General features: G+C 45.3%; 1 protein-coding gene across 3 annotated transcripts in view; it reads left to right on the forward strand.

The window, feature by feature from the left end:
• The window catches only part of sh3pxd2aa (SH3 and PX domains 2Aa), a 610,480-nt gene that overhangs the window by 560,941 nt on the left and 26,829 nt on the right, over positions 1 to 22,710 (forward strand). For all 3 annotated transcript variants that reach the window (XM_080206018.1, XM_080206019.1, XM_080206020.1), the window contains 2 exons: positions 459 to 508; positions 17,963 to 18,082. In XM_080206018.1, coding sequence (XP_080062144.1) covers positions 459 to 508; positions 17,963 to 18,082 — 170 coding nt within the window. The remainder of the gene's footprint in view (positions 1 to 458; positions 509 to 17,962; positions 18,083 to 22,710) is intronic.

A 22,710-nucleotide genomic window follows, 5' to 3' on the forward strand; every position in this document is an offset into this window, starting at 1 on the left:
ACAGAAAATGCCTTCTTTTTTTGCATATGAGGACCTGGAAGCCAATTTTACTTTTGTTCTTTACCAGTGTGGCATTTCCAATTCATAATGGGCATGTCTGTTCTCCCTGCCATTCTGGAGACTCTAGAGGCTGTTCAATTACACAACAGAATTTCTAAGCCTTTGTGTTTATGAAATTTCAAGTGCATGCACTTATGTTTCTCTGCTCTTGATGTGAGCTCACTGGATTTCAGATCATTCTCAGGCCACCATAGACCAGCTAATATTGAGAGCAGGCATAACCCATTGTAGAGCTCTCAATAATATTTCCCATTATAAATCAATGTATGTCATTTCCTGTTAGTGTTCTGGCTAATGATGCAATACAAGCAAACCACTTATTACCTGAGGAGGCCCCAAACTGTCTTGTGGTTCAAACTGTTTCTTCAATCTGTACAGAAATTATTTTCTTTTCACAGGTTCCCCAAACCTAAGGCAGAAGCCACCACCACGCAGAGAAATCAGCCTGGTATGTATGGATTTTGTTTTCCTGTTACATCAACAATATACTTTTCCAACAGCATCTGTTAATTCCATGACCTGTACTATCAAAACAGGCTAAGGTAGCAAGCACGTATAGGAACACCACCACTTGCAAGCTTCCCTCCAAGCCTTGCTGACTGGGAACTATATTGCTGTTCTTTCATTGTGACTGGGTCAAAATCCTGGAACTCACACTCAGCATTGTGGGTATTCCTATACTAGGTAGAAAGCTGCTGTTCAGGAAGATGGATCACCACCACCTTTCCAACTAGGGATGCACATCAGTGTCAGCAACACACCCACATCCCATGAACACATTTTAATAATATCTGTCCACTGAGGTGGTGTGCTGGGACTTCACTTCTGTTTGCGATATGTCGGCTCACGTAGTTTGATTCCATTTTCCCTAAACAGCTTTGAATTTGAAGAGTTAAGTTCCTAGCTCACTTTATTCTCTATACTAACTGAATTGTGCTTAGTTTAGCTTAGATTGGCTCACTTCTAATTGGTTTAATCCACTTTGTGTTCACTTTACTTTAGTTGGGGCACTTCCTTTTTTGGATTTATTGCAGCTCCAAAATGCCAGCCCTTTCACTCTGTGTTCAAAGAAACAAGGAGATACATTCATTTCCACCTTTGGGCACTATCTGTGTGAATGTTAGAGTTATGGATGTACCGTCATTGAATATATTTAAAGCCGAGATAGATTGAGTATTAGTTATTCTGGGAATCAAGGGACATGCTAAATGGATAAGAAAATGAGGTTGAAGCCCAATATCAGGATGGCACAGTGGTTAGCACTGCTACCTCTCAGCGCCAGGGACCTGGGGCAGCATGGTGGCACAGTGGTTAGCACTGCTGCCTCACGGCGCCAGGGACCCACATTCAGTTTTGATCTTGGGTGACTGTCTGTGTGGAGTCTGCACATTCTCCCCATGTCTGCGTGGGTTTCCTCCAGGTGCTCCAGTTTCCTCTCACAGTCCGAAAGTGCAGGCCTGGGTAGGGCAAGGTGCTCTTTTTGCAAACTCAATTGGACAAATGGCTTCCTTCTACACTGTCGGGATTCTATTGATCAGCCATCAACATATTGAATGATGGAGCAGGCTCAAAGGGTTGTATGATCTTTTCCTGCTCTTATTTCTTATGTTCCATCATAAGGACATTACCCATCAATATCGCAATAAAAAACCAGTAGCTGTCAACACTCCCTGATATTGTCTTCAGTCTATTTCATTGTTCACTAAAACCCTTATTTTAATATCATCAGCAAGTTTGATATTATGGTCCTCGTACCCAAGTCAATGGATGAAATTCTCCCATTTGGGACTAAACTGCAAGGTGGGGGTGAGGACAGAGAGTGTTTCCCAATGCGGAGGCCAACTGGAAACCACCTCATATCTTCCCTCTCCAGCATAATTAATGATGCATCCAGGGCCTTGCGCTGCCTTCCACTGTAGGCTAGGCTTGATGGCATACACCCCACCATCATCCCTGGGGGCCATATTTAAAATATACCTGACACCACTGACCAACCATTGAAGAAGGAAGATGGTTCCTGAAGATGGTCTGCTTCGGAATACTGAGCTGGAAGATCCAATAATTGATGAACCCCCATCCACTGCTATGATTCCGGATCCAGACTCACTGGTGGCCTCCATTCTGAATTCCAGAGGCAGCCTGAGGCCTACTTCAGGTAAGTCTCAACTCGTGCATGCCATGTTGATTTGAGTGTGTTCTGGACTGCTGCATTTTTTTGTGTGCATTGCTGAAAATCAGACATGGGAGGCAGATTCCAGTTGGGTCTTCAACCTCATGAAGTCTGATCCGCGAAACCGATTTCTGGGTCTCCTGTCAAATCCCCGCACACGCCCATCAGCCCTTCAATCCGAATCCTGCCAGCGGGAACATGGGAGAATTCCACCCACAAACCGGAATGTTTAGCCTGTGTTGGATGTCAGTGTAAATGGCGACACATTGCAGCCCAAAAACAGGAAACAAGAATCTCACCATCAAGATCTCATTTCCCCATTTTCCACACCCGTTGTCTGTGACGTAATGAGTTTCCTGTCCAAGAAGATAGGGAACCACATTTGCTCATTTGAATAGATGAGCAGTTAGTACTGACACCCTCATTTAACATTCAAACGCTGGCGCAGTTTATAACAGCTCCATAAAAATGTGAAGCTGGCAACCTCACCTCTGAGTGGATGAGTGTGCAGGCTGTCACTTCCCACCAGCAGTACAGGGGCACTGGAAAGGACATGGGAGGACCAGCTAAGTAATTCTTGGGATGGGCTTATGAGCCCTAGAAAATGGGGACCTCCTTTATTGTGTTTCTTTCACTGCTATATTTGTAGTAGTGGGGCAGAAGATTGGCCTGCTGAAGATGTGGTTCTGGCACCTGAATGAGTCGTGGGGCGCCATTTTGACTTCAGGCACCCTCTTCAAGGTTCATAGGCCACTCCCTCTTCCATCTCGGCCCTGATACCCTGATCACCCACTTTGCTTACTCCCAGGCTCACTGCAGCATCTGGAGAGCTTTCCAGTGCTTTCTAATTTCATTTGAGCATGAATTGGCAGCGGGCACTCTTGACTCTCTGGATGGCAGGAAGAGAGACCCCAGCTGAAGAATTCAGGCCTGGATTGCAATACTTCCACTATCAACATATCCCCAATCTGAACAGCGAATAGCTCTAGCCTCTGCCTCCTTTTGAAGCACTGGTGAAGCAACACAGCCAAATGATGAGTGTATACATTCGAGAAAAAGATGTTGAAGATTGTGAGCTGAGAACTCTGGCCCTTTCAGTGCATCATTCCTGGAAGAGACGAGTGATGGTAGTTAAAGTCTTAAAAAGGGACAGTTTAGTTTTGGCTTATAAATACATAGAAACATAGAAGATAGGAGCAGGAGGAGGCCATTTGACCCATCGGGTCTGTCCCGACCACAGTCCCACCCAGGCCCTAGCCCCACAACCGTATGCATTTATCCAAGCTAATCCTCCTGGCGCTACGGGGCAATTTATCTCAGCCAATCCACCTAACCCACACAACTTTGGGCTGTGGGAGGAAACCAGAGTACCCGGAGGAAACCCATGCAGACACAGGGAGAATGTGCAAACTCCGCACAGACAGTGACCCAAGCCAGGAATTGAACCTGGCACTGTGAGGCAGCAGTGCTAACCACTGTGCCAGTACGCTCCGGTCGTCTACCTCGAATCCTCAGATTGTGACCCCTTGTTCTGGACCTCCCCACCATTGGGAACATCCCTACTTGCATCTATCCCCTCTCATTTGTCTGAACTCCAACAAAAACAATCCTAACCTACTCAATTTCTCCTCATACACCAGTCCTGCTATCCCCGGAATCAGCCTGGTAAACCTTCGCTGCACTCCGTCGAGAGCAAGAACATCCTTCCTCAGAAAAGTAGACCGAAACTGCACATAATACTTTAGGTGTGGCCTCACAGGACCCTGTAGAGTTTATACAACACATCCATGCTCCTGTACTCAAAACCTCTCGCAATGAAAGCCAACATACCATTTGCCTTTTTTACCGCCTGCTGCACCTACATGTTTTTATTTTCTATGTTTCTATGTATTGCTTCGCTTCACAGACCACAGACAAATTTGTCCTGAAGAGTATCATTCAGCACATCACCAGCCTCACAATATTCTGCAAGCCTTTTTAGCATAACCACAGATTATACAATTAACTTCCTCACTTCTTGTTTCTTTTGTAGAATCTAAGGTACTTTGCAATCACCAAAGGCATTGGTAAAAATGTGCTTGCAAAATATCCAAGATCTGTTCTTATGTTTTAGTGCCTGGTTTCTCCAGTTGTACTAAGCTTCTGAAGAGATTAACCATTTTTCCCTCTATCATGCTGAGGAACCCAGGCACCCTATTCATGTTGTTTGCCTGTACAAAATAGACAAAATGCTCAGTATAGGTGCTCCATCACTCCACTTTTCACCAGAAGGTCCCACAATGCCGAAAACTGCTGCCAGTTCCTTATTAATAGATGTTCTGTGTGTGCACACCTTGATACATTTTTCTTTTAAGCAAGGCAACAGCACGAGCGTCAGCCTCTTTTTAAATGCACCCAGCTCTCTGATTGCTGTGCAGAGGATCCAACTCACATCCTCCTTATCTGTTATGTCCAAAGCACAAGTGAAGCATTTCTTTTCTAAGTCTTTTCCCACATTTTTCAGTAATTTCCATTCTTTCTGGTGACTAACAAGCTCCATTCAAAGTACTTGTCACCAGTTTTTCTGTTGTATTTTGCTGAAATGACACTAGGAAACATGGAGGGTTAGCAAGAACGCAGCTTTATTTACAGAATGGTGTTCGCGACAGACTGCTTCTTCACTCTGGCAGCTTCCTGTGCTAGCAATCTGTGAAATCACTCCCTGTAAATAGTTTAACGGTAAAGCGGAAGTAAGTCGTGGGGTGAGCTGGAAAGGGCACGCGAGGTACAAAAGTAAGGCCGCACTATACAGCGGGCAGCCTTGGTAGCAGAGTGAGAGGGAGCAGAGTGAGAGCTGTAAGGGCTTTGGCTCAACGGGCTTAGGCGAAAAGGGCGAGGCAAGGGTAAGTTTAATTCTTAATTACTGTTTTTTGTGTTCCTTGAAAAAAGGGAAACCATGAGTGTGAGGCCAGTCTGTTATTCCCAGTGTAGGATGTGGGAGGTCCTGGAGGCTCCTGGCCTCCCGTTCATCCATATCTGTGCCGGGTGTGTCGAGCTGCGGTTCCTAAGGGACCGTGTTAGAGAACTGGAACTGCAGCTCGAGAATCTTTGTCTGGTTACGGAAAATGAGGAGGTGATAGACAGGAGCTACCGGCAAGTGGGTCACGGCCAGGAAGGGGAAAGCTCAGGTGATAAGAGAGCACCCCGCTGGATGTGCCCGTTCACAATAAGGACTCCTGTTTGAGTACTGATGGGGGGGACAGCCCACCTGGTGGAAGTAGCAGTGGCTGTGTCTCTGGAGTAGAGTCCAGCCCTGTAACTCAGAGGGCTAAGGAAAGGAGGAGGAAGGTGGTATTAGTTGGGGACTCTACAGTGAGGGGGTCAGACAGGCGATTTTGCGGAGGCAGACAGGAATCTTGTGTGGTGGTTTCCCTCCCTGGTATCGGGATCCGGGATGTCTCTGGTCGCGTCCCAGAAATCCAGAGGTGGGAGGGAGAGGAGCCAGAAGTTATAGCACATATTGGTACCACTGACATAGGTAGGAAGAGGGAAGGGGTCATGAAAAGAGAATATAGGGAGTTAGGTAGACAATTGAGAAGGAGGAACTCAAAGGTAGTAATCTCAGGATTGCTGCCTGTGCCACGGGAAAGTGAGAGCAGGAATGGAATGAGGTGGAGGCTGAATGCGTGGCTGAGGGACTAGAGCAGGGGGCAGGGATTCAGGTTCCTGGATCACTGGGACCTCTTTAGGGGCAGGTGTGACCTGTACAATAAAGGCGGGTGGCACTTGAATCCCAGGGGGACCAATATCTTGGCAGAAAGGTTGGCTAAGGCTACTGGGGAGACTTTAAACTAGAATGGTTAGGGGGAGGGAATCGAGATGAGGTGACTGAGAGCGAGGAGGTTAGCTCGCAAATAAGGATTGTAGACAGTGTAAGAGGGAGGATAGACGGGTGATGGAGAAGGGGAGTGCTCAGACCGAAGGTTTGAGATGTGTCTATTTTAACTCCAGGAGTGTAGTGGATAAAGTGGATGAGCTTAGAGTGTGGATTGCTGCTTGGGAATGTGATGTGGTGGCCATTACAGAGACTTGGATGTCTCAGGGACAGGACTGGATACTTCAGGTGCCAGGATTCAGATGCTTCAGAAGGGACAGGGAGGGAGGCAAAAGAGGTGGGGGAGTGGCACTGTTGATCAGAGATAGTGTCACGGCTGTAGAGAAGGTGGACACCGTGGAGGGATTGTCTACGGAGTCTCTGTGGGTGGAACTTCAGAACAGGAAGGGGTCGATAACTTTACTGGGTGTTTGCTATAGGCCGCCCAATAGTAACAGGGATGTTGAGGAGCAGATAGGGAAACAGATCCTGGAGAGATGTAGTAATAACAGAGTTGTTATGATGGGAGACTTTAATTCCCCAAACATCGATTGGAAAATCCCTAGGGTAAGGGGTTTGGATGGGGAGGAGTTTGTTAGGTGTGTTCAGGAGGGTTTCCTGACACAGTACGTGGATAAGCCTACAAGAGGAGAGGCTGTACTTGACCTGGTATTGGCTAATGAACCAGGACAGGTGTCGGATCTTTCAGTGGGAGAGCATCTCGGGGATGACGATCATAATTCTATCTCCTTTACGCTAGCATTGGAAAGAGTTAGGATCAGGCAGGCTAGGAAAGTTTTATCTGGAGTAAGGGGAAATATGAAGCCATCAGGCAGGAAATTAGACGAGTAAATTGGAAGGAGGTATTCTCAGGGAAAAGTACTGAAGTAAGGTGGCAGATTTTCAAGGAATGTTTGTCTGGAATTCTGCACGACAACGTTCCGATGAGACAGGGAGGTTTTGGTAGGTTACAGGAACCGTGGTGCACAAAAGTTGTAATGAATCTAGTCAAAAAGAAAAGAAAAGTGTACAAAAGGCTCAGAGAGCTAGGCGATGGTAGGGATCTAGACAAGTACACAGCTTGTAGGAAAGAACTTAAGAAGGAAATTAGGAGAACCAGAAGGGGTCATGAGAAGGCCTTGGCAGGTAAGATTAAGGAGAACCCTAAGGCGTTCTACAAATATGTGAAGAGTAAAAGGATGAGATGTGAAGGAATAGGACCTATAAAGTGTGACGGTGGGGAAGTTTGTACGGAACCGGTAGAAATAGCAGAGGTGCTTAATGAATACTTTACATGGTGGAAAAAGATCTGGGTGGTTGTACTGCAGGTTTGCGGCAGACTGAAAACATTGAGTATGTGGACATTAAGAAAGAGGATGTGTTGGAACTTTTGAATAGCATCAAGATAGATAAGTCGCCAGGACCAGATGGGATGTACCCCAGATTACTGTGGGAGGCGAGGGAAGAGATTGCAGAGCCTCTGGCGATGATCTTTACGTTGTCGATGGAGACGGGAGAGGTTCCGGAGGATTGGAGGATTGCAGATGTGGTTCCTAAATTCAAGAAAGGGAATAGTGATAGCCCAGGAAATTACCGACAAGTGAGTCTAACCTCAGTGGCTGGTAAGTTGATGGAGAAGATCCTGAGATCTCCCCATAACCCTTAATCCCCTCTCTTATCAAAAACCCATCAACCCGCTTCTTGAAAATATTTAGCGAGGCAGCCTCCACCACTTCAACGGGTAGAGAATTCCAGAGATTCACCACCCTTTGAGTGAAGAAGTTCCTCCTCAACTCCGTTCTAAAACGCCCCCCCTTTATCTTGAGACTGTGCCCCCTAGTCCTACTGTCTTTTTTGAGCGGGAAGAGTCTCTCCACCTCTATCCTATCCATCCCATTCATCATCTTATATGTCTCAATGAGATCTCCCCTCATTCTTCTAAACTCCAACGAGTACAAGCCTAGTTCATTCAGCCTCTCCTCATAGCTCAACCCCCTCAACTCCAGTATCAGCCTAGTAAACCTCCTCTGCACTCCCTCCAAGGCCAAAATATCTTTGCGCAGGTGCGGCGCCCAAAACTGCACACAGTACTCCAGCTGCGGCCTCACCAATGCCCTATACAGCTGCAGCAAGACCTCCCTACTTTTATATTCAATCCCCTTCGCTATGAAGGCCAGCATCCCATTCGCCTTCCTGACCACCTGCTGCACCTGCAAGCTGGGTTTTTGCGACTCATGCACAAGGACCCCGAGGTCCCTCTGCACCGTCGCCTGCTGCAGTTTTTCGCCACATAAGTAATAGTCCTTCCTACCATTCTTCCTTCCAAAGTGGACCACCTCACACTTGCCAACATTAAATTCCATTTGCCATTTCCTGGCCCATTCGCCCAGCCTATCTAGATCCTTCTGCAGACTCTCCACACCCTCCGCACAATTTGCCGTTCCCCCAATCTTGGTGTCATCCGCAAATTTCGACACCCTACACTCGGTTCCCTCCTCCAGATCATCTATATAAATGGTAAAAAGCTGAGGCCCCAGCACCGACCCCTGGGGCACTCCACTAGTCACCATCCGCCAATCCGAATAGCACCCGTTGACCCCACTCTCTGCCTCCTATTTGACAACCAATCCTCTATCCACGCTAACACCCTACCCCCAACTCCAAGTCCCCTGACCTTCTGCAATAACCTCTTATGAGGTACTTTGTCAAACGCCTTCTGAAAATCCAGAAAGACCACATCCACCGGCTCTCCTCTATCCACCGCCCTAGACACATCCTCATAGAACTCCAGTAAATTTGTCAGACACGACTTCCCTTTAATGAAACCGTGCTGCGTCTGCTCTATCAAGCAATTCCCTTCAAGATGCCTCGCAATTTCCTCCTTAATGACGGATTCTAACATTTTACCTACAACAGACGTTAAACTAACCGGCCTATAATTCCCTGCCTTTTGCCTGGCACCCTTCTTAAACAATGGCGTAACATTAGCCGTTTTCCAATCTTCCGGCACTTCCCCGGAATCCAGCGATGTCTGGAAAATAACCACCAATGCATCCACTATAACCTCCGCCATTTCTTTCAGAACCCTCGGATGCGTTTAGAACGGAGTTGAGGAGGAACTTCTTCACTCAAAGGGTGGTGAATCTCTGGAATTCTCTGCCCGTTGAAGTGGTGGAGGCTGCCTCACTAAATATTTTTAAGAAGCGGGTTGATGGGTTCTTGATAAGAGAGGGGATTAAGGTTATGGGGAGAGGGCGGGAAAGTGGAACTGAGCCACGACAGATCAGCCATGATCTTATTGAATGGCGGGGCAGGCTCGAAGGGCTAGATGGCCTACTCCTGCTCCTATTTCTTATGTTCTTATGTTCATTCCATCCGGTCTAAATAGATGAGTATATAAAAATCAATATTCTACATTCTCTGAAAGGGAGATTGTGAGGAACTGAAGGAACTCAGCTTTAGTGGTGAAATGGTTTTGGGGAATTTGATGGGGTTGAAGATGAATCTCCAGATCCTGATAATCTTTGTCCCAGAGTACTTAGGACCGTAAGACATAGGAGCAGAATTAGGCGTCTCGGCCCATTGAGTCTGCTCCACCATTCAATCATGGCTGATGTTTCTCTCACCCCCATTCTCCTGCCTTTTCCCCATAACCCCTGATCCCCTTATTAATCAAGAACCTATCCAGCTGTCTTAAAGACACTAAATGACCTGGCCTCCACAGCCTTCTGTGAGGCAGAGTTCCACAGATTCACCATTCTCTGACTGAAGAAATTCCTCCTCACCTCTGTTTTAAAGGAAGTCCCTTTAGCCTGAGGTTGGGCCCTCTTGTTCTAGTTTTTCCTACTCGTGGAAACATCCTCTCCACGTCCACTCTACCCAGGTCTCACAGTATCCTGTAAGTTTCAATAAGATCCCTCTCATCCTTCTAAACCCCAACAAGTATAAACCCAGAGTCCTCATACGGGAAGTAGTCTCACAACACCAGGTTAAAGCCCAACAGGTTAATTTGGTAGGACAAGCTTTCGGAATTAATGAGGCGCTCACCTGATGAAGAAGCAGCAGTCCAAAAGCTCATGCTACCAAATAAACCTGTTGGACTTTAACCTGGTGTTGTGCGACTACTTACTGTGCTTACCCCAATCCAACACTGTCAACTCCACATCAAAAAGGAGATAGAGAGAAAACAGGGTATGAGAGACCAATGAGCTTACCGTCGGTTCTGGTGAGTTGCTAGAGTCCATTATCAAGAACTTTATAACTCAGCATTTAGAACATAGAACATTACAGCGCAGTATAGGCCCTTCGGCCCTTGATGTTGCACCGACCAGTGAAACCAATCTAAAGCCCATCTAACCCACACTATTCCAATATCATCCATATGTTTATCTAAATATTTTATTTGGAAAACAGTGGTATAATCAGTCAAAATCAGTATGGGTTTACAAAAAGGAAATCATCCTTGATGAACCTATTGGAATTCTTTGAGGATGTAACTAGTTGAGTTGACCAAGGAAAGCCAGTGGATGTGATTTATTTAGACTTTCAGAAGGCTTTTGACAAGGTCTCACATAACAGACAGCCATGTAAAGTTAGAGCACATGGGATTGCAGGTACGGTCTTGAGATGGACAGAAAGCTGGTTAGCAGATAGGAAGCAAAGACTTGGCGTAAATGGGTCTTTTTCTGATTGGCAGTCAGTGACTAATGGGGTTCCGCAGCGATCTGTGCTAGGACCCCAACTGTTCACATTATATGTTAATGATTTGGAAGAAGGAACTGAATGTATTATTTCCCAATTTGCAGATGATACGAAGCTGGGTGGGAGGGTGAACTGTTGAGGAAGGTGCAGAGATGCTTCAGCGTGATTTGAACAGGCTGTATGTGTGGGCATCTGCATGGTGGATGCAGTATAATGTGGATAAATGTGAGGTTATCCATTTTGGTAGCAGACATCTTCAACTTCTCTTGACACCAATCTGAGGTCCTTGCTTGCTTCCAGAAAATCACCATCATCCCAGTACCAACGAAAAGTCAAGTAGTGTGCCTTAATGACTATCGTCCGGTGGCTCTGATATCCATCATTATGAAGTGCTTCAAAAGATTAGTCATGGCACAAATCAATTCCAGCCTCCCGGATTGCCTGGATTCACTACAGTTTACCTATCGCCGCAACAGGTCCACAGCAGACATCATTTCCCTGGCCCTGCACTCAACCTTGAAGCACCTAGATAACAAAGACACCTATGTCAGACTCCTATTTATTGACTACAGCTCAGCCTTCAACACCATTATTCCTCTGAAACTCATTTCCTGGGGCTTGGCTTTTCCTTCTGTGACTGGTCCCTGAACTTCCTAACCCGCAGACCTCAATCAATAAGGATAGGCAACAAAACCTCCTCCATGATCATCCTCAACACCGGTGCCCCACAAGGTTGTGTCCTCAGCCCTCTATTCCTTATACACCCCCATGATTGTGTGGCCAATTTCCCCTCCAACTCGATTTCCAGGTTTGCTGATAACACCACCATAATAGGTCGGAACTCAAACAATGACGAGACACAGTACAGGAATGAGATAGAGAATCTGGTGAAGGAAGCCCACTGTTATGGTTCATGTTAGAAACTCGAGTGTCTTATGAAGCCAGCCTGAATCATAAGTCTTGCATCTTGAATTTGGCTATGATAAGCTCCAAGAAAAAAGGATGTTAATAGTCAAGCCTTTACACAATTGATTTCAACTTCCTCAACAGCCATAGTGTTAGGGACTTGGATGGAGAGAGATTTGTTGAGTGTATTCAGGAGGAATTTCTCATTCAGTATGTGGATGGCCTGATGAGAGAGGGGCAAAACTTGACCTCCTCTTGGGAACTAAGGAAGGGCAGGTGACAGAAGTGTTAGTGAGGGATCACTTTGTGATCAATGACCGTAATTTCATCAGAACCATAGAACTATAGAAACGCTACAGTGCAGAAAGAGGCCATTCGGCCCATCGAGTCTGCACCGACAACAATCCCACCCAGACCCTATCCCCGTTTCCTTACATATTTTACCTGCTAATCCCTCTAACCTACGCATCCAGGGACACTAATGAGCAATTTAGCTTGGCCAATCAACCTAATCCGCACATCTTTAAGATAGCTGTGGAGAATGATAAGTCTGGCCCAAAAGTTAAAATTCTAAATTGGAGCAAGGTCAATTATTGATGGTATCAGGCAGGATCATTTAAAAGTTGATGGGGGAGTCTGTTGGCAGGCAAAGGGATGTTTGGTAAGTGGGAGGCTTTCAAAAGTGTGTTAACCAGGGTTCAGGGTAAGCACATTCCTTTTAGAGTTAAGAGTAAGGCTGGTAGAAGTAGGAAACCCTGAATGACTCAGGATAATGAGGCCCTGGTCAAGGTGAAGAAGGGGCACATGACATGCATAGGCAGCTGGGATCAAGTGGCTCCCTTGAAGAATATAGAGGGTATAGGAGTAGAGCTAAGAGAGAAATCAGGAGGGCAAAAAGGGGACATGGGATTGCTTTGGCAGACAAGGCAAAGGAGAATTTAAAGAGCTTCTGCAAGTGCATAAAGGACAAAATAATAACTATGGAGAGAGTAGGCCTCTTAAGGATCAAAAAGGTCATCTATATGCAGAACCACAAGAGAAGGGTGAGATCCTAAATGAATATTTGTCATCAGTATTTACTGCTGAGAAAAGCATAGATGTTAGGGAACTTTGGGAAATAAATAGTCATGTCTTGAGGAGTATACATATTACAGAGAAGGAGGTGCTGGAAGTCTTAAAGCACATCAAGGTAGATAAATCCTCAGGACCTGATGAAGTGTATCCCAGGACATCGTGGGAGGCTAGGGAGGAAATTGCGGATCCCCAACAGAGATCATCAACAGCCACAAGTGAAGTGCCTGAGAATTGGAGGTAGCAAATGTTGTTCCTTTGTTGAAGAAGGGCTGCTGGGAAAAACCTGGGAACTACAGGCCAGCGAGCTTAACGTCTGTAGTGGGTAAGCTGTTAGAAGCCATTCTGAAAGACAGGATCGACAGGCATTTAGAGAGGCAAGGACTCATTAGGGGCAGTCAGCATGGCTTTGTGAGTGGAAAATCATGTCTCACAAATTTGATTGAGTTGTTTGAAAGGGTAACCAAGAAGGTAGCTGTGAGGGCAGTGCAGTTGATGTTGTCTACATGAACTTCAGCAAGGCCTTTGACATGGTAGGTTGTTGCATAAGATTAAATCTCACAGGATCCAGGATGAGGTAGCTAAATAGATACAAAATTGGCTTGATGACAGAATAAGAAGTCTCACAACACGAGGTTAAAGTCCAACAGATTTATTTTGAATCATGAGTTTTAGGAGCACTGCTCCTTCCTCAGATGAGTGACTTCCTTGATGATCAAAGACCGAAACCAGAGGGTGGTTGTAAAGGCTTGTTTTTCAAACTGGAGGTCTGTGACCAGCGGTGTGCCTCAGGGATCAGTGCTGGGCCCACTGTTTTTTGTCATTATATTAATGATTTGGATGAGAATTTAGGAGGGATGGTTACTAAGTTTGCAGATGACGCCAAGATACAAAGTGGACAGTAAAGAAACTTCTCTCCAATTGCAACAGGATCTTGATCAATTGGGCCAGTGGGCTGATGAATGGCAGATGGAATTTAATTTAGATAAAAGCAAGGTGATACATTTTGGTAGATCGAATCAGGGCAGGACTTACTCAGTTAATGGTAGGACTTTGGGAAGAGTTACAGAACAAAGAGATCTAGGTGTACAGGTTCATAGCTCCTTGAAAATGAAGTCACAGGTGAACAGAGTGATGAAGATGCATTCAGCAAGCTGGGTTTCATTGGTCAGAACATTGAATACAGGAATTGGGACGTCTTGTTGAAGTTGTGTAAGACATTAGTAAGGCCACACTTGGAATACTGTGTATAGTTCTAGTCACCCTATTATAGAAAGGATATTATTAAATTCGAGTGCAAAAAAGATTTACTAGAATGCTACCGGGACTTGATGATTTGAGTTATGAGGAGAGACTGGATAGACTGGGACTTTTTTTCCTTGGAGCATAGGAGACTTAGGGGTGACCTTATAGAGGTCTATAAAATAATGAGGGACATAGGTCAACTAGATAGTCAATATCTTTTCCCAAAGGTAGAGGAGCAAAAACTAGAGGGCATAGGTTTAAGGTGAGAGGGGAGAGATACAAAAGTGGCCAGAGGGCACTTGTTTCACTCAGAGGGTGGTCAGTGTCTGGAACAGTTGGCAGAAGTAGTAGCAAAGAAGGGTACAATTTTGTCTTTTAAAAAAGCATTTAGACAGTTACATGGGCAAGATGGGTATAGAGGGATATGGGCCAAATGCAGGCAATTGGGACAGCTTAGTTGTGAAAAAAAAGTTGTACTGAAGGGCTTGTTTCCATGCTGTAAACGCTATGACTGTACAAGCATGAGATGTTTCATTTCAGGTATAATTCAATTGACCCACTAGGGAGTTTTTATCAAACAAAGTTTATTTAAGAATATAGTTGACATGTATGGTAATGAAATTAGCAAGAACTTTTATCAATTACAAACAAGAAACAGAACATCCACTATAGTGATTCGCTCTTCATGAATATCTAATGTGTTCCAATTAAAACCAAAATTTGATAAACAAAACCCTTTGAACAGATTTATCACTGCACAGGCTAAAGCTCACATAATACTGGAATCCAGTTCCCTGGGTTGAATGCTGATTTCAAATGACCTTGAAAACACAGAGCCGCTTGTAGTCGTGTAAACTCCCCAAAGCACAAAAGCATAGCTTCTTTACTGCAGCATGACAACAAGTCTTTCTTTCAGCTAACTGGTAACATTTTCAAAGCAGAGAGAGAAAGAGAAACTGAAAGCTGTAAAACTTCTGTCACCTGACTGCCCACAGTTTTTTCTCCTCCTTCCAGCAATGAGACAACCTGAGGCTGAGCGTGAGACAACCTCAGGCTGAAGCAGTGGGCTGCAGAAATCATATTTTTTTTAAAAAAACCTTTCTTAAAGGGACACTAATGTCACACAACTAATGCCTCTTTCTCAGGAGACTGAGGAAATTTCGCATGTCAGCTACGACATTCACCAATATCTACAGAAGCAACATAGAAAACATTCTTCCTGGTTGAATCACAGCTTGGTATGGGCTCCTGCTCTGTCCAAGAGCACAAGGAACTACAAAGGGTTGTGAACAAAGCCCAGTCCATCACTAAAATCAGTCTCCCATCCATTGACTCTGTTTACATTTCCCACTACCTCAGAAAAGCAGCCAGCATAACCAAGGAGCCCAGGCACTCCAGTCAGATTCTTTTCCATCTTCTTCCATCAGGAAAAAGATACAAAAGTCTGAGGACATGTACCAATCGATTCAAGAACAGCTTCTTCCCTCTACCATCAGACTTTTGAATGGACCTATCTTGGATTAATTTGATCTTTTTCTACACCCTAACTGTGAATGTAACACTACTTACTATACTCTCTCCTCTATGTACTGTGTGCTTTGTATCGTGCACAAGAAACAATATTAATAAATAATAAATCAAATGAAATAATAGAAAGACTGATTATTACTTGAATGGGTGTAAATTGAGAAAGGTGAATACTCAACAAGACCTTGGTGTCCTTGTACATCAGTAACTGAAAATAAGTGCACAGGTACAGCAGGCAGTAAAGAAGGCAAATGATATATTGGCCTTCATAATAATAGGATTTAACTATTAGGATAGGAACATTTTGCTGCAATTGTATAGGGCGCTGGTGAGGCTGCATCTGTAGTATTATATGCAGTTTTGGTATCCCTATCTGAGGAAGGATGTCCTTGCTATAGAGGGAGTACAGCGAAGACTTACCAGACTGATTCCTTGGATGGCAGGTCTATCATATGAGGGGAGACTGAGTAAGTTAGAATCATAGATTTTTACAATGTAGAAGGAGGCCATTCAGCTTATCAAGTTTGCACTGACCACAATCCCACCCAGGCTCTTTCCCTATAACTCAATGCATTTACCCTAACTAGTCCCCCTAACACTAAAGCGCAATTTAGAATGGCCAATCCACCTAACCCACACATTTTTGGACTGTGGGAGGAAACCAAATCACCCAGAGGAAACCCACGCAGACGCGGGGAGGACATGCAAACTCCACACAGACAGTGACCCAAGCTGGGAATTGAACCTAGGTCTCTGGAGCTGTGAGGCAGCAGTGCTAACCACTTGCCACCATGCCGTCCTTAGGATTATGTTCACTGGAGTTTAGAAGAGTGTGAGGGGATCTCATTGAAACTTATAAAATTCTAACAGGGTTAGACAGAGTAGATTCAGAAAAAATGTTCCCAGTGGTGGGGGAGTCCAGAACGAGGGGTCATAGTTTGAGGATAAGGGGTAAACCTTTTAGGACTGAGGTGAGGAGATCTTTCTTGACCCAGAGGGTGGTGAATGTATGGAATTCTCTACCACAGAATGTGGTTGAAGCCAAAACATTGTGTGATTTCAAGAAGAAATTAGATATATTCCTGGGGCTAAAGAGATCAAGGAATATGGGACTAAGGGGGAGGGGTTCAGGATATTGAATTCAGCCATGATCAAAATGACTGGCAGAGCAGGCTCAAAGAGCCAAATGGCCTACTCTTGCTTCTAATTTCTATGGTTGTGTGTGATCTGGAGTCAGCAATTTAAATCACCATATTGTAAATGAGGAGAATTTTTCTGTGGTGTGGATTGCTTTGCCTAGGGAGTGGCTATGAAGACACTGTTGTTATGTGAGAAAATGTGGAATAATGTTGAATTCCAGATTAAGGAAGGAGTGAGCCACTGGGATTTGCATTTCCCAAGCAGAGAGTCAGGAAGGATGGATCAAATGGCCTCTTTCCATGCTGTAAATCTGGATATCTCCAGTCAGACTAATACTTGTGTTGGTGTCAGCTAAGAGCAGCTTAGAGGGAGAGGGCTGCCAGCAGTTTCTTGCTACATTCCTGTTAGCTCAGGAGTGGGCTTGTTATATGGAAGGGAATTCTTTCATTTATCACTGGAATCAATGGAACAATTTCATATTTGTTGCCCTTTCTGAAAATCTGAAATACTAATCTGAAATACACATTGGGTTAGCATTGCTGCCTCTCAGTGCCAGGGATTTGGGTTTGATTCCTGGCTTGGGCCACTGTCTGTGTGGAGTTTGCATGTTCTCCCCATTTCCTTGGGTGCTCCATTTTCCTCCCACAGTCCAAAAATGTGTAGCTTAGGTTGATTGAACATACAGAACATAGAAAATTGGTCATGCTAAATTGCCCCTAGTGTCAGGGGGACTGATTTTTATTTAAACTTTATTCCAATCCAATCAAGTCAAATTAAATCCAATTCAGAGTTCCAACAAGTTGGGACATTCCCGATCCGAGCTGACAAGACAGGGCTCTCACCACCTGTCTTGGGCTTGATCTACATGATCCAAGCTGATTGGCGTAGGTGTAGCTCCTCCTCCAAGGCTTGATCTTATTTGCATCTTAGCCAAAAGGCTGAGATGTCGCTTTAAAAAATTGCTTCAAATGAAGCTGAAATGTAACCTAATGACTTCAACCAAGTGCAGCATGTTGATATTACACTTGATCTTGATTAGAGTAAATGCATGGGGTTACAGGGATAGGGCGTGGGTGGGATTGTGGTCAGTGCAGACTCGATGGGCCAAATGGCCTCCTTCTGTATTGTAGTCATTCTGTGATGGTATTCTCTGAAAAGTGTTGAAATGGGAAGGAATGAGAATACATTTATTAACCAAAAAAGCTAAAATGTTATTTTACAATAAAGGTTGTGAAAATACAGATTCATTTCAAGGCTTTTAACCAGTGTTCCTTTGTTGTATTGTGCAGGGTTTCCCGCTGCCAAAGCCTCCAGATCCCCCTGCTGTTGAAGTGGAGTATTACACCATTGCAGAATTCCAGACTCACATTGCTGATGGAATCAGCTTCCGTGGTGGACAAAAAGCTGAGGTACACAGCAGCTTTTAACAATCCTCAGCAGAATCTGGCACAAGGAAGCTCAATACTTATTTGCAAAATGTTATGAGCATGTAGAGGTCAGAAAACAAAAAGAACCAAATGTACAACATTTTGACCTCAGCTACATTCTGTGGGAGTGAATTCTACACATTCACCACCCTTTGGGTGAAGAAATTTCTCCTCACCTCCCTCCTTAAAGGTTTACCCCTTATCCTCAAAGTATGACCCCTAGTTCTGGACTCCCCCATCATTGGGAACATTCTTTCTGAAACTGCCCTGTCTAATTGTGTTAGAATTTTATAAGTTTCTATGAGATCCCCTCACTCTTCTTAACTCCAGTGAATATAATTCTAACCGACTTAGTTGCTCCTCATGCATTAAACCTGCCATCCTTGGAATCAGCCTGGTAAACCTTTGCTGTACTCCCTCTATAGCAAAGACAGATAAGGACACCAAAACTGCACACAGTGCTCCAGGTGTGGCCTCACCAATGCCCTATAAGTGTTTTAGGTGTGAGTATAAGTGTTTTAGGTGTGAGTATAAGTGTTATGGGTGTCAGAATAAGTGTTTTAGGTGTGACAGAGGAGGGTTGAAGAGAAGTGGGTGGCGTTGTTAGTTAAGGAGCACATCACAGCAGTGCAGAGGGAGGATAATATGGAGGAGTTAGGGATCGAGTCGCTGTGGGTGGAATTGAGGAATAGGAAGGGAGCGATTACTATGCTAGGGATATACTATAGGCCACCCAACAGCCCAAGGGCAGTGGAAGAAGGCATTTGTAAAGACATTTTAGATAGGTGCAGAAAGAATAGGGTTGTTGTAGTGGGTGACTTTAATCTTCCTGGAGTGGATTGGAAGGTGCCTAGAGCTGGGGGTTCAGATGGGGAGGAATTTGCAAAATGTGTGCTGGAAGGGTCCTTGGAGCAGTACGTAACTAGCCCGACTAGGGAGGGGGCTATACTGGATTTAGTTTTGGGTTATGAGCCAGGTCAGGTGGTTGAGGTTGCAGTAGGCGAACATGTGGCTAACAGTGACCGCAAGTCTGTCTAGGATAAAAATGGAAAGGGATGAGTGCCGTCCGAAGGGGAGGGTGCTGAACTGGGGGAAGGCAAGCTATAGCCGGATTAGGAAGGAGCTGAAGGACACTGATTGGGAGAGGTTGTTAGCGGGTAAGTCCACGGTCGGCAAGTGGGAGGCTTTCAAGGGAAAACTGAAAATGTTGCAGGAAAGACATGTGCCGGTAAAGAGGAAGGATGGGAAAGGCAGGATTAGAGAGCCGTGGATTACAGGGGATATTGAGGACTTGGTCAGGAAGAAGAGAGAGGCATATGTTAGGTCTAATCAACTGGGAACGGAGAGAGCACTGGAGGAATATAGAGAGAGCAGGAGGGAGCTCAAAAGGGGAGTTAGAAGGGCGAAAAGGGGGCATGAAATTGCTTTGGCTGGTAGGATTAAGGAAAATCCAAAGGCATTTTACTCTTATATTAGGAACAAAAGGGTGGTTAGAGAGAAAATCGGTCCTCTTAGGGACAAAGGAGGGGAACTGTGCATAGAGTCTGAGGGAATGGGGGAGATCCTGAATGAATACTTGGCGTCGGTATTCACGAAGGAGAGGGGCTTGGTGTCTTGTAATGTCTTGGAGGGAGCTGTAGACCAGTTGAAGGAAATATCCATTACGAGGGAGGAAGTGTTAGGGTTTTTAGGCAGCATAAAAACGGATAAAGCTCTGGGGCCTGATGGCATTTATCCCAGGCTGCTTAGGGAGGTGGGAGATGAAATTGCTGGGCCTCTGACGCAAATCTTTGTCTCTTCTTTGGACACAGGTGAGGTCCCAGAGGACTGGAGGATAGCTAATGTGGTACCGCTGTTTAAAAAGGGCAGTAGGGATAATCCTGGTAATTATAGGCCGGTGAGTTTGACATCAGTGGTAGGAAAGTTGTTGGAAAAAATTCTTAGGGATAGGCTGTATAAGCATTTGGAGCATTGCGATCTGACTAGGGATACACAGCTTTGTTCGGGGGAGGTCTTGCTGCAACTGTACAGGGCACTGGTGAGGCCGCAGCTGGAGTACTGTGTGCAGTTTTGGTCGCCGCACTTACGCAAGGATATTTTGGCCTTGGAGGGAGTAAACCGAGGAGGTTTACTAGGCTGATACCGGAGTTGAGGGGGTTGAACTATGAGGAGAGGCTGAATAAACTAGGCTTGTACTCGTTAGAGTTTAGAAGAATGAGGGGAGATCTCATTGAGACGTATAAGATGATGAATGGGATGGATAGGATAGAGGTGGAGAGGCTCTTCCCGCTCAGAAAGGACAGTAGGACTAGAGGGCACAGCTTCAAGATAAAGGGGGGGCGGTTTAGAACGGAGTTGAGGAGGAACCTCTTCACTCAAAGGGTGTTGAATCTCTGGAATTCTCTGCCTGTTGAAGTGGTGGAGGCTGCCTCGCTAAATATTTTTAAGACGCGGGTTGATAGGTTTTTGATAAGTGAGGGGATTAAGGGTTATGGGGAGAGGGCGGGAATGTGGAACTGAGCCACGGCAGATCAGCCATGATCTTATTGAATGGCGGGGCAGGCTCAAGGGGCTAGATGGCCTACTCCTGCTCCTATTTCTTATGTTCTTATTATGTTCTTATGTTCTTACAAATCTGGTAGAATTTTTTGAGGTGACCAAAACGGTTGACAAAGGACGAGCCGTTAATGTCATCTATATGGATTTCAGTAAGGCGTTTGACAAAGTCCCTCATGGTAGGCTGGTAGAAAAGGTTAAGGCTCATGGGATACAGGGACAGGTAGGTAGATGGATTGAAAACTGGCTAGGCAACAGGAGACAGAGAGTAGTAGTGGCAGGGTCCTTTTCTGGCTGGAGGTCTGTTACCAGTGGTGTGGCGCAGGGCTCAGTACTGGGACCTCTTCTATTCGTAATATATATAAATGACTTGGAAGAGGGCGTACGTGGTGTGATCAGCAAGTTTGCAGATGACACAAAGATGGCAGGATTGGCGGATACACAGCAGGATATAGATAGGTTGGTATATTGGGCAGATAAATGGCAGATGGAATTTAATCCTGATAAATGCGAGGTGATGCATTTTGGAAGGAATAATGTAGAGAGAAGTTACATGATAAAGGGTAGACCTATTAAGAGTATAGAAATGCAGAGGGACCTGGGAGTGCAAGTGCACAAGTCTCTGAAGGTGGCAACTCAGGTGGAGAAGGTTGTGAAGATAGCTTACGGTATGCTAGCCTTTATAGGAAGGGGTATAGAGTTTCAGAGCTGGCGTCTAATGATACAGTTGTACAGAACATTGGTTAGACCACATTTGGAGTACTGTGTCCAGTTCTGGTCACCTTACTACCGGAAGGACGTGGAGACCCTGGAGACAGGGCAGAGGAGGTTTACCAGGATGCTGCCTGGTATGGAAGCACTGGGTTATGAGGAAAGATTGGGCAAACTGGGGCTCTTTTCCTTAGAAAGACGGAGATTAAGGGGGGATCTGATAGAGGTGTATAAAATAATGAAGGGTATAGATAGAGTAAACAGTGGCAGGCTTTTCCCTCGATTGGAGACAAATATCACGAGGGGCCACGAGCTTAGGGTGAGGGGGGAGAAGTATAATTTGGATGCTAGAGGGAGGTTTTTCACATAGAGGGTCGTGGGGGTATGGAATGCACTACCAAGTAAGGTGGTGGAGGCAGGCACGCTGGACTTGTTTAAGGCTTATTTAGATAGACACATGAGCGAAACAGGGATGGAGAGTTATAGGAGACGGTTTTAAAAAGGGTCAGAGCCTCGGGACATTACTGGAAATCTAATGCTGCATGTTGATGTTTTGTCTCTTTTACTCCGCAGGTGTGTCGGTCCACCTTGTTGTCAAACGAGGGGCATGCACACGGTGGGTCGTGCGTGGGCTGCTCTTGGATGTTTCGAGAGTGGCCTAGTACTTCGCGTCGTTTGTGTGGGCTTAAAACTGGACCAGCAGATGGGCACCACAACAGCTCAGTGACTATCACTGCTAGCTGTGTAGATACATGGATTTGGGCCAGTGTCTGTGGGAGTTTGTGCATTCTCCCTGTGGTTGCATGGGTTTCCTCCAGATGCTCCGGTTTCCTCCCGCACCCCAAAGGTGTGCTCTTAGGCTGATATGTGTAACAAATTGTTCCTAAACTATTCTCCCCTGAATCTGGTTTCCAATGGGGGTACCATAAGCATAGACACGGGTCAAGGGAGGTGTAGGAAAAATACATTGTTAAGATGGCAGCACGGGCTCGTTGGGCCAAAGGGCCTGTTTCCTGTGCTGTGTTGTTCTTTGTTCTTTGTTCTATACAATTGCAGCAAAATATCCCTATCCCTATGGTCAAATCCTCTCACCAGGAAGGCCAACATATCATTTGCGTTCTTTACTGCCTGCTGTACCTGCGTGCTTACTTTCAGCAACTGTTGCACAAAAAGAAATTAGGTATAACTCTTGGGTCTAAAGAGATCGAGGGATTTGGGGGGAAGGGGGGATCAGGATATTGAATTTGATAATCAGCCATGATCAAAATGAATGGCAAAGCAGGCTCGAAGGGCTGAATGGCCTACTCCTGTTGCTATTTTCTATGTGTCTGTTATTAAATGGC

Source organism: Carcharhinus amblyrhynchos, chromosome 17 (genome assembly GCF_965287045.1).
Source record: "Carcharhinus amblyrhynchos chromosome 17, sCarAmb.v2.hapA, whole genome shotgun sequence".
Taxonomy (NCBI): Eukaryota; Metazoa; Chordata; class Chondrichthyes; order Carcharhiniformes; family Carcharhinidae; genus Carcharhinus; species Carcharhinus amblyrhynchos.